Raw genomic sequence first — 12,776 nt, forward strand, 5'->3', positions numbered from 1 at the left:
TTGATGGCATTGAAGGGGAAGACCAGCCAAATGAAGCCATCAAAGAGAAGCAGAGAAGCCAAACAGTTACTCTTGCCTTTCAACACGACGTCAAATGCAATTATATATCAGGCTGAATAAAAATGACTGATCTACAGCTGGTTGAAAATAAATGACTGATGCATAAATAATTTTATTATTATTATTACACACACACACACACACACACACGTGTGTGTAAGATTTCATTAAGAGCAATCAAAAGGGAGCGAATCCCACTCAAAAACAAAGGGCCGACAATCCCCCCTCTATACTCTCAACGTATCCACAAAATCAACCATATCCTTCAAAGTTTTACACTACCAACCCTGTACCTAAATGAATAAGGAATTAAGAATAGAGAATTTGAGCACACATATCAGACCCTCAGCTCCATCAAAACAACAAAGGTTCCACTCCCACTAAAGACCCACCCAACACAAAGGGGCGCCGCCCTCCAAGCATCCCAGACTTGTCACCTCACTATACAGCCACCTGCAAGAAGGGACGCATCTACATTGAAGTCAGTGAGGGCAATTGGCCCCACTGAATTTTTTTTTTTTTTTAGTAATCTACCCTTATAATTTGTTCATTTTCAGTAATATACCCATGAAATATTACATCCTCCCCCCACCCCTAAAATTACTAAAAAAATGCAATATTGCCTCCCAAAATTTATTTTTGCCCTTACCTTCCATCCTGGTTCCGTCCCTGCCTGCAAGAATATCAATCGTCAATATTTTCTCCAGAGCTGCCCTGCAAGGCCACCTTCAAGGGGGCCTTAGTGCGCCACATTGCCTTCCAAGGGAATGAAGGCCCACGAGTGTCCACCAAACTCCTATAGCAAGAAACACACTGATAATGTCCCCTGACTAGAGGCCAACAACCGCCACTTGTCAGGACCCACTCCAGCCACCTCCTGGCTATAAAATAGCCCAAGAGCTTGCAAATATCTCCCAATTCCCAAACCTGAAAGGACCTCCCAAACCGAACATCCCAAATAAACCTCCCACTATGAAGGCGATAGCAGTGGACCACCATAATCTCCTTGTCCACAGCAATCCTAGAGAGTCTCAGAAAGGTAGATGCCAGCAGACAATTCCCACACCACACATCAAGGCGATAGCAGTGGACCACCATAACCTCCTTGTCCACAGCAATCCTAGAGAGTCTCTGAAAGGTAGATGCTAGCAGACAATTCCCACACCACACATCTCCCCAGAAGTTGGCATAATTCCCACTCCTAACCCTGAACTGAATATGTTTGGAAAACTCATCCTAGCCCTTCCTGATGACTTTCCAAACCCCCACCCCCTGCCGGAGATCTCACCTCAAGAGAACACCACACTCCTCTACCCTAGCCGAACTTGCTGCAGGTAACCCTCCTCCAAAGCTTAAGACCTTTCCACCCCAAATCTCCAAAGCCGTTCTAACCATTTCCCATACCAAATCCGTTCTACATATTAACAACCGAGGCAGGGATGAAGCTAAGTGTTCAATGGAGGAAGATAACCCAACTCAAATTTTCTTTATTTTGATTATGTATATAGAACTCTTGTATCTCTCGTAGTTCAAACAGTGCCCCCTTCAAAATTCTCAAAAACCTTTTTATTCTAGTTGCATTTTCTTTTTTTCTTTTTGTTCTTTTTTCTTTTTCTTTTTCTTTTTTTTTTTTCACAGAAGGCTTCTCTAACTCTTTTTCTCTCTCAACTCTGCAGCTCTCCATACTCCAAGTTCTCTCCCAATTACCATGCTTTTTCTTGACACTCTCAATCTCCCTCCAAGAACGAAACACTAAAAGGAAGGGTTCAAAAAGCCTCTTATAGTTGATTTCTCAACACTAAGTTAGAACGCAGAACCTAATCCCCTTTTTCAAGAAATGAATTATCCTCCAACACTTTCAAACACATGAAACTTCATCAAGATAATTGCAAATGTACTAGATGGAAATACTATCAACCAATATTTAAGCTTTTGTATTTGTTATTTTACTTCACAATTCTATTATTATTGCCAAAGTTGCCCCCACTTGAGTAAATTCTTGGCTCCATCACTATAACCAGGACAAGCACGCCAGTAAAATTTTTTTTTTTGATAAGATTTTATTAAAAATGCTCAAAAGGGGAGCGGAGCCCAAAGAAACAAAAGGGCCAAAGGGCGCCTTAGACCTTCAAAGAGGCCAAAAAAACAATAATCTCCTCCGTAGATCTATAATCTCTCCCTGACACCCAACAAAAAAGAGTAGAAATAATAGTGAACTTAAGCATAGAAACAAACTTCTTTTTTCCATCAAAATATCTCCTATTTCTCTCGAGCCAAATACACCACCAAATACAAAGAGACGTAGCCCTCCAAGCATCCTAAATGAGAGCCCCAACGGAGACGCCTCTCCAAGCCTCAATCAACCCTCTATAGGAACAAGGCATAGCCCAATGGACCCCAAATAATCCAAGCATCAAATCCCAACAGTCTCTGGCCATGCTGCAATGTAAAAGGAGGTGATCAACTGTCTCCTCATCACGCAAACACATATAACAATGATTGACCACCACCTGATTCCTCCTCCTCAAATTATCATGGGTTAAAATCTTACCCAGGACGGAAGTCCAAGCAAAAAAGGCGACCTTGAGGGGAGCCTTAGAACGCCAAATAGACTTCCAGGGGAAAGGGTCTCCGGGTACAATCGAAAGGCACCTGAAAAAGGACCTAACCTCGAAACGACCCTGCGAGTTAGGAACCCAGAACCAACAATCCGACTCCCCAAAAAATTATTTCAGTATTTCTAACTTTTCTTCTAGTAAAACGGACATCTAAGTTTAAAATGAAAAACAAGAGCATTTTTCCCTTTTATAGTGATAATTGAAATTAACCCAATAGTCCTCAAGATTATGCTTTCCACCCCACCATTTCTGGAAAATAACTGGTTAGAACTTTCCATTCTCCACATAATGAATGAATTATATGATTTTATTAACTATATTATGTAAGTTTTTGCCACTAAAGTGCATGTCTGACCAACAGAGTATTTTGCATTACTGACCCGATTTGTTATAAGCTGCAAGCTCCATGCTAGAGTTGGACGCTATCAATTGAGAAATCACTTGTGCACCAACTACATTTGCGAACATTGTAGCAGATTCTCTGTGGTCCTCTGTTAGCCCAACATACAACATATCATCCAACCTCTTCTGCAAGGTTTACAAGGATCTATTATGATTGCATCAATAAGGAGAAAATCGGTATATCGGAGAAACAACATTATCACAATATTTCTCATTATTAGGGAATCTAATGTCATTACTTTTGCGACTTCAAGCACATATTCACCAAGAGTCCGATACTGCAGTACACAGTGACGCACTTCATGTGATTCAGCTAGATAAGAGTTGTTTGTCAGTCCTGCAACCTATTTATAAAAACAATTAGCCAGAAGTTGAAACTTTAAAGTTAATTCCGCAGACAATGAGAAAAATTATAAGAGAATTTCAAAAATCAATGATTCATATCAAACCCATGTCAAATCTGCACTGGACTACTTCAGCAATCTATACTACTATTGAAAGTGTAAGCCATTTTATTTTTTATATACATTTTCATATTATTTTTTTATACACTTCTTTATCAATTATGATTTTTAATTATAATTATTAGTATGTAAATCAGCCAATAAATGTCCTTAGTATACTGAGAGACAACAAGACAACCATTCAAGTTATCCCTAAATTAATAAATACTGAATTTAAAGAGACCTCCCTAAGTGACCTTTCAACACCATAGTATATATCTCATTATTAAATTGCAGAATATTGATCACAACTTAAACATGTTTATCATTGCAAATTGTGAATGAGAATAACCTGTATGCTTAACGTGTTAGGTTAAAAGGACCCATTATTTTATTACTGAGAACTGTCGATGTGAGAGGCTTTGGTTAACCCTTAGTTACCTCTAAATTAATATAAGACTGAATTTGAAAAGACCTCCCTAAGTGACTTTTCAACACCATAGTATACATCTCATTTTTAAATTGCAGAATATTGAACACAACCTGAACAAGTTTATCATTGCAAAATTGTGAATGAGAAGAATACCTGTATGCTTATCATGTTAGGTTTACAAGTACCCATTATTTTATTACAGGGCACCGTCAATGTGAGAGGGCTTCGTTCACCCCTTACACCCGAAAAGTGTTATTAACCAATGTATCCCTATCCTTTTATTGGACTAGCCAAATGCCGTGACAAGGAACGATTGTTAAAAACTCCCTCTCCAATTCTTTTATATACAAATGACCATAACTACTTATGAAACTTATCCTCCAATTCACCACCTCCACTAACATTCCAATTCTCTAAACATCGTGGTATTTATCAACAAATTTGTTCCAAAAATGGAACAAAAAGATCAAATACTAGAACTTCCTTTATTCATTTAATCTCTATTTTTTTTTTTTTTTGGATGACATGTTATTCATTTAAGCATTTTAACTGCTAAGAAATATATCCACCACTATGGGTGGGAATATTCTAACAATACCAATGGTGATCAGGACTCTCATCTTTCTTATATTCTCATCAATTCGATATTTCTTTGAAAAAAAAGGCACTTTCATTATTATTCATTGTTAATAAAGTTAAGGGTAAAGTGCAACAAACCCCCCTCAATTATACCTCAATGAGCACAAAACCCCCTTGAATTTCTAAAGTTGCATTTAACCCCCCTCAACTTAGGGGTTTGGTGGCAATTTACCCAATTCGACCACCGGCAAATTTTTTGGCCATTAAATTGAGTCCCTGAGTACCACATTTAAATTAAATGACCATTCAACCCTTATCCCTAATTCCTCTTCACCCAATTTTCTCTCTTCTCTATCTCCATTGAAGACCAAAAGGCAGAGCTTCATCTCTACACCAAACTGAGAATGACGTCTACACCATGAACTTCGGCGACAGCCTTGATCGGAACACCACAGCGATTTTTGTGTCACCGTGAAAGAATATGACCAGGTCGTTTTTGTGACCTGGTTCTCACCGTGGATGGTAGCGACCTTTGGGTTGCTACATATTGGAGGATGGGGTCGCTACTGTAGCGACCCAGCAAGCTGTGGAGGACGGTCGCCGTCCATGGGATATACCAGGTCACCGCCGGATATCTCCACCCTTTCCGGCCACGCCTTTCCTAGGGTTCCAATAATCACTCCGCTACCCTCAATCCTGGCCATCCAATTTCTACCGATCCCACCTTCAATCTTTCTAATTCTCCGTCGTCAGGATTTTCTCAGGATCACTGCTCCGATGTTTCTAGGTTCTTGAACGTTCCATCACCGGAATCAGGTGGATTCAATCGCGAATCTTTGCATGAATCAAACAATAAGTGCTTGAATGCTGCCATCGCCGCTGCTAGGGTTTTGGATTACCCCTCACCCGACTCTGAAATTCGCAACGACCAAATTTTTGGGCCTGCATCGTCTCAGGGTTCAGGCAATTGTGGTTCTGCTGTTTTGGATAGTCACAATTACTCGTCGCCTGACTAAGGTAACTCTTCTCGATCTCTACCTTCTTCCCTCGATTGCGCAAATAATTCTCTCAATGGTTATGGTGCTGAGGATCAGAAGATTAAATTGGAGGAGTTGGGCAATAATTTCTCGTTAAAAAGAAAGAAAGAGAATGAAGAATTTCATTTAAGTAGCTGAAGGAAACGGTGGCATTTTTATTGTGAAGTGGCACCCTTTTTATGAGGGGTAAAATAGACTTTTTCCAATTTCCGGTGATAGGAGATAACCGGAAAAACCTTCTCTGTCCTAAGACTGCACCAAGACCATAGTTGAGGGGGGTTATTTGTAGTTGAGGGGGGTTAGTTGCACTTAAGGTATAGTTGAGGGGGGTTTATTGCACTTTACCCTAAAGTTAATAAGAGAATTTGGTATCAAGTGATATACATGTCCTGCCATTGTCATCACATTATCGAGAACTACGTTAGTACTTTTAGATGGGTGTAGTTGAACCCACAATTTATAATTAAAGTAAACTGAGAGAGGTATTTTGATAAGTATGCGGATTGGAGTTATTTTGGAGTATTTTTGTGAGGCATCTAAGTTATAGCCCGTTCGGCTAATGCTTTTGCTAGTGTACTGTAGCGAAGCAAAAGCACAAAGCATGTTTGGTAATGTTTGTTGTCATTTGAATAGTACCGAAGCGCTTCCGAAGTTGAAGCCAAAATCGGAAGCATAAAAATGATGCTTTTGTTTGCTTCCGCACTGTAGCAAAGCACTGTTTTAAAAAAAAAAAAATTCTAAAATGACATTTTTAACTAGTCATTCAAATTTTCAAACTTACAAAGCACTTTTAACCATACATGCTTTCATGTTTTTGCTTCCAAAAATCTTACAGCAAATTTGCGTTACCAAACAAGCTTCAAAATAGTGTTCAACACACTCTAAAGCAAAAACATTGCTTCTGCTTCGGGTCAAAGCAAAAGCGGCTACCAAACGGGCCTTTAGTCATATGTCAGGTAACAAGATTTGTGAAGTTCTTTTCATAAGTTTGGATTGAGTTGTCATAATTGGCTTAGATAATCACTAGAAGTTTCTAACTCAAATTGTGTGAAGTACACTTGTACAAAAAAAAAAAGCCTGTATACAAAAATTATAAAATAAAAAAAAATAAAAATAAAAAAAATTGATTAATAATAAATATGTGCAAGTGTGTGTTCTGCTTTGATGGTAAGACTCCATTAGTTTCTCTAGCAAAACCTTAAAAAGGATAGAATATCTTTAAAGTCATCTTCTCTCTCTCTCTCTCTCTCTCTCTCTCACACACACACACACACACACAGTTTTTGTTTTAAATCCTATCAGCTGTTAAAAATTAATTACCACAATGAGCCCTTCTACTAATCTATTGTTTATCCCCAAACCCTAAAATTTTTATCCTTGACCTTTAATCCTAATCCCTCCACCATTCTAATAACTTTATGCAGCTTGTTTTAGGGTATTTGTTTCAGAATTCCATATAATAAGCTCGAACCATAATGACTAGATTTCACAATACAATCAGAAGTCAAAGCCTTAGCTTATTGAATGAATAACCATACACTGCAAATCCAAATCTGTAAGCATAAGACAACATGATGGAAAATCAGGGGTCAATAAGGTTACATAATTAGTTTAATGACTACAGAAATTCCATTAGCAGCTCCAGGGAAAGTTTCTTTCTAATCCTATGCCATGCTTATATTGTCATAATAAAATCAAATAACATGCAAATACATGTGAAGATAACATGCGAATATAGGTATAAGATGAAATACCTGGAACGTGGCTCCATTGTGAATGATGTCCCGAGCTATAGGGTCATTAATGTATTCATGTAATGGCATTACAATGTCTTCCATATTGTATGAGTCATTGCTTTTAACATGGAATGGGCCTCTTTGCTTTCTGGCATCTCTCTGTGCATTAAAGTATAAGAAAAAAGACTTACCAAGAGTAATAATGCAGCAGTTCTTATATAAGAACTTACTAAAAAAACATAAAAATTAGGGTGGCAGATGGGCGGGTTTGGGCCGGGTCATAAACGGGCAGGTTAGTGACACGTGATAAACGGGTAGGGGTATTAAATGGACGAGTCAATCAGCATCTAACCCGCTGGCCCCATTTTTTTTTTTACCCAAATAATAATAATAATAATATTTGTGATATTGTGGCCTGAATTTGGTGCCGATAACCCAATGACCAGTTGAAAATTTTTTGACCCGTTTTTTGCTCATGGGTCGTGGACCCTAATTAGTCTCTTGTAGCCCAATATATAAGGGCGCTTAGGGTTTGGAGTGATGTAAGAGAGAGACTCTGAAATTCATACAGAAACAGAGCGAGGGGCTGAAAACTTGTAATCTCCAATTTGACACACAGTGAAAACTTTTGCCGGATCCCAACCGTAGACGTAGGCTGTTGCCAAACTACGTATAAATCTTTGTGTGGCGTGTTTACTTTTCTGTCGTGATTCTTGATTCAACTTGGGTTCGTTGCGCTTGTTATAACAATATTTTTATACACAAATGTCTTGTTTATTGAAAACGGGTCACTTCATATCAAAATAATCATAACTCAAGTTGACCAGGATCTGTCCAAAATATTATGATCTGGTTTTAAAACCTAAAATCTTCCAGCTCTCCTGCCATATATCACCTAGCCTTTAAAAACTGTATTAACTTATCTAAAAAGAAAATGTATTAAATAAAAGAAAAATCATAGAAAATAAACTTTTTTTTAACAGTTTTCATTGTGACAACATTTCTAACTACATACATTGGTTAATTTTAATTTCTTTAACATACATTTTTTTCTTGCTCCCTGGTTCATCCACCTGACTTTCAATTCCGTAATAACTGTTAAGAGTTATTTTTTTTTTTTAACATTAGTTATCACCTCCTTTGGTAATATTAACATAGGGGTATTATTGTATTTGTCTCATATAAATATTTGACCTTTGAAAGGGGCAGATCAATTCATCGTGTACCCTAAACCTTTCTCGAAACGCTTACTCATCCTCTTCTCATCTAACCCTAATTTTCAGTATTTTATACTCTTAAGTTGGTATCAGAGCAATCAATCCGACGCAACCAAATCCATTAAACTCCCTCAAAGTTATTTGGAAGTCACTGGGAGATCAGCATCCTCAAATTGAGTTGCTGACATTATCATCGTCATGCTGATGTTATCATGAACATGTCAGCATGTAGCGAACCCATCTCTTGGATCACCTTCTCCTCCTAGTAATTATGGTGATTTTTGTGTAATTTTTTGAGATCATCTGATATGTGTTTTCTAATTTTGAAGTATTTTTTTAATTTTTGGCTGGTTTTGGTTGATCTGTTTTTCGGTGAGTTTTGGCTCAAATTCACACAGAGAGGTGCGACTAAGCCTCTGGGATTCTTTTGTTTGATTTATGAAGAGATTAGTGTCATTTTTTATGGATTTGGTTGGTTTGAAGGTGGGCAGCAGTGTTTTTTTTTTTTTCTTTTTCTTTTTCTTTTTGGGTTTGTTCCTTCACTGAATAGTTCCCAGTACTATTGTTTTGGTTAGTTTTGGTTCTTTTCTTCACTCAATTCCATTTGACAGTGGTTTGCCATGGCTGATGAAAAACCAACAGCAGTTAAGGATGATGAAATGCCTAAATCTATTGCCTCAAAAAAGTTGAATGGTCTGAATTACCTAGCTTGGGCACATGCTGTGAAAAGTTTTCTGCATGGGAAGAACATGACGGCTACATTAAAGTAAAATCCTTCAATGTCAAAAGGTGTTTTGGCTCTCCTCTAAAAGCCACAAAGAATCCAAGATATTACTCATTTATGAATAAAGCAAAGGAAATATTTCGCATGTTAACTAGGAGTGAACAACCATATGTTGTCATTCTGTGACATCTTTGATTAGTCATCTCTTCAGAAGAAGAAGAAGCCTTCCCCTCTCCCACTGATATCTTTATTTATTGACCTTATGGATTCTCTTTAAGAGGGGGTATACAACAAATAGCACTCGAGGGAAAGGGGGAAAAGGATTGATGCAATGCTTCCAGCAATAAATATTAAAACAAACATACCCTAGCAAATAGGTCCTCTCTCATCCATGGAACCAAATACTTCCAAGGCCAAATATCCAGGGTGCTTACTCCATTGGTCTTTGAACGCAAGCGTCCAGCCATTCGTGTGGCGGATGTTAAGTTAGGATGCACCAAAAACCTAGCCGCTACCTCCACTGAAAACTCGTAAGTGCTAAAAACACGGTCAATTGGATTCCTAAGTATTGTCACCACAGAAGTTCTCTTCCCGGGAAGTTTGGACATCATGCTATAGTCATCATGAGTAACCAATAACCTGCAGTTTGGCTTGCTGCACAGAACACAGAATTACTTAGAATGGATTACAAAGCAAATTCTTTCAGGAGTTCACAATAAAATTATACAAAATGTACCTTACTAGAAAACAATTATAGAAGACGTAGATGAAAGTTATCACAATATTGCCAATTAAGTTTTGGATATCAACGAATCACTTAGAATAGAGTATAAAGCAAAAATTTTAAACATTTATAATTACTTTTATAGGAAAATTAGTTGAAACTTATACTTATTGGCCAAAAAAAAAAAAATGAAACTTATCATAGTAGTGCCAATTAAATTGTTGATGTCAACCGCCAAATGTACAATGGTTATCACAACAAATTAGCAAATAGTGTACCAGTAGAAGCACAACAGTGGTATAACTATCATCTTCCTAAAGAAAGAATAGCAAACAAAACCTTATTTAGCTAAATATATATATGAAAATTTGTACTACAATAAGGGTGAATTACTCTGACCTCCCCTAAGTTTATGAGAGAGACAAACAATTCCAACCAGTGGCTTGGGCTGATACACTAGGAAGGGACATCCTGAGTTCCACTTTCCCATGAACCAACCGGCCCAAAGAGATTTTACCAGGCTTGATGCACATAGGCAGATGTGTGACGATAACCGGATAACCTCGTCAAACAAAGAAAAGTATATGACAGTTGCAGAAATTCGAAGTCTAGTTTGGGAGATTGAGGAGGCCATTGGCTTTTTGGAGCTGTTGTATCGCCAGGAGATTGTGGACGGAGTTGGTTCAAGGAGTTAGTTCTTCTCAATTGTTCCTCATATAAACCATTGCCAGGTCAAATATACATATTGAAGTGGCCCAAATGAGTAACTTAAATTAGGCCAAAAGGGTTTGACCGCCCTAGCCCTAGAACACAGTCCATAACTCTGAGATTGAGCTTTGGGCCTCCTTGTTTGATCTAAAAGAGAAAGCTTATCCTTTTCTCTCAGCCCATTATAAGCCTAGCTCTCTCGGCCCATTATAAGCCTGGTCCAACTGGGAATCCTGTCTTCTTTTATAATATCCTTTCATGGGCTGATTGTGATTGGGCCGAAATGCACCAGACCACCTGTTCATGGGCTTGCTACCTTTGGAGTCTGCACTCGAAGAATTTCTCTCATTCGGCCTGGCCCAGCCCAGCCAGATTGTGAAAGCCAGTCACGTGCCATCGTGCTGCCTGAATTAAAATTTGAAAATGCCTTCACCTGATCCTTAGCCTTATCCAAATGGCCGTAATCCGAATGGGTGGATGCATGCCAACCACGTGTCCTTCCAACATCATCACCATCTCCACGCGCTGCCCGAGTGTGCACTCCACTCCTTCTACGCTCTTCACGATGGCCCATCATCAGCATCTTCCGGTCATCTTTCCATCTTTGGAATTCCTCAACACCTTGGTGGCCCTTCGACATCATCTTCCACCAATCTTCCTCCAACAAATGGGAACCATCTCCACCTTCAAAGCTGTCCATGGTTGGCAGAAGTTCAGGTGGTTTCTCCTCCCATACAGCCACTTTGTAGTAGAGGCGTTCATCCTGGACGAAGATCGCCGTCAGACAGTCACTTCCGTCTCTCACCCAGATGCGAATGATCTGGGCATCTTGTGACTCATCCGCCTCCCCCACACAAATCCACCACACAAGTTCAGGTGGTTTCTCCTCCCATACAGCCACTATGTTTCTGTGTCCTTCGTTGTTCTTTGACAATCACAGTGTTGTTGTTCGATCTTGTCTCTCGTTACTTGTTTATCAAAAATCAATAAAAAAAATTACTCACTTTCTTTCACCATTTTTTCCATTGCCTCATTCCTTTCTTTCTTTTTTTTTTTTCTTTTTTTTTCCTTTTTTTGAATGTAACCCATTTCTACAACCTTCACAACCAAAAATAAACCTTACCTAAATCTTCTCCTTTAATCTCCTTTCCCTCGTTTCTCTCTCACAATCCATTCCTTATTGTTTTCTGCCTACAACTAGCCAGAAAACACCTCTTTTTTCCCTTTTCCTCTATTACTCCCTCTATAACCCACCGGCAACATCCTTCAGAACGGACACAAAAACATAGTGGGATAATAGTGAGACAGGAAACAAGAAGAAGAACAGGAGGAAAGAAGAACTCAGTGGTAATCTGAGAGGTGAGACCTATTCTCTTTCTCGCTCAAACTTCCTCCCTAGCTTTATAGTAGGAGCTTAAAACAGTGTTCTCTGCAACATGTTATCTCTAATTTGGTTTCACAAAAACAGGGCTGATGACAGCTTTCACCAGTAAGCAACATGCCTAAGCAGCTTTCCACCAACCATTCTTCATTGGATACATATACGTATGTGTATCTATCCACGATTGTTATATATTTAATGAATAAGTAAATGACATACAATACTACCTCTACTCCAATGATGTTATGTTATCCCATTAACATGAGGTAGATTTCATCGGCCGATGGGCAATTGAGGTAGATTTCATCGGCCGATGGGCAATTGAAGGTTATGTTTCTTGAAAATCCATGTTCAAAGTAACTGTTACTGTTGTTCAATATATACATATGTAAATGGAAATCATTAATATAAATATATACACACACATGAGATCCATGTATATTGCAGGGTATAAAAAAAATGGGACATTTGCCGTATACGTCAGTGAAGAGATAGCAGAACATGTGGGTTTAATTTCAGTGACTGAAGTGGGTTTAATATGGAAGAGAGAACAACGAAAAATGAAGGAGAGGGTTCAGTCTGCGGTGCAAACAAAGAGGAAGGAATGACAAAGAAGGGTTGTGGTAGACAGTGGCCCAATGGCTGCAGGTGGGACGGAATGCCAAAGACGGGAGGGTGGGGGGTAAGGGAGAGAAATACAGACATGGCTGTCAT

General features: G+C 38.7%; 1 protein-coding gene across 1 annotated transcript in view; it reads right to left on the reverse strand.

The window, feature by feature from the left end:
* LOC132306170 (protein-tyrosine sulfotransferase) overlaps nucleotides 1-12,776 on the reverse strand; it is a 31,756-nt gene that overhangs the window by 12,655 nt on the left and 6,325 nt on the right. Inside the window, exons 5-8 of the mRNA XM_059803449.1 lie at nucleotides 9,615-9,903; nucleotides 7,327-7,467; nucleotides 3,320-3,424; nucleotides 3,059-3,206 (exon numbers count right to left, since the gene is read on the reverse strand). Coding sequence (XP_059659432.1) covers nucleotides 3,059-3,206; nucleotides 3,320-3,424; nucleotides 7,327-7,467; nucleotides 9,615-9,903 — 683 coding nt within the window. The remainder of the gene's footprint in view (nucleotides 1-3,058; nucleotides 3,207-3,319; nucleotides 3,425-7,326; nucleotides 7,468-9,614; nucleotides 9,904-12,776) is intronic.

The sequence above is a fragment of the Cornus florida genome, unplaced genomic scaffold (genome assembly GCF_030987335.1).
Source record: "Cornus florida cultivar Cherokee Brave unplaced genomic scaffold, ASM3098733v1 CherokeeBrave_3.0.0_Hap2_Chr05, whole genome shotgun sequence".
Lineage (NCBI taxonomy): Eukaryota > Viridiplantae > Streptophyta > Magnoliopsida > Cornales > Cornaceae > Cornus > Cornus florida.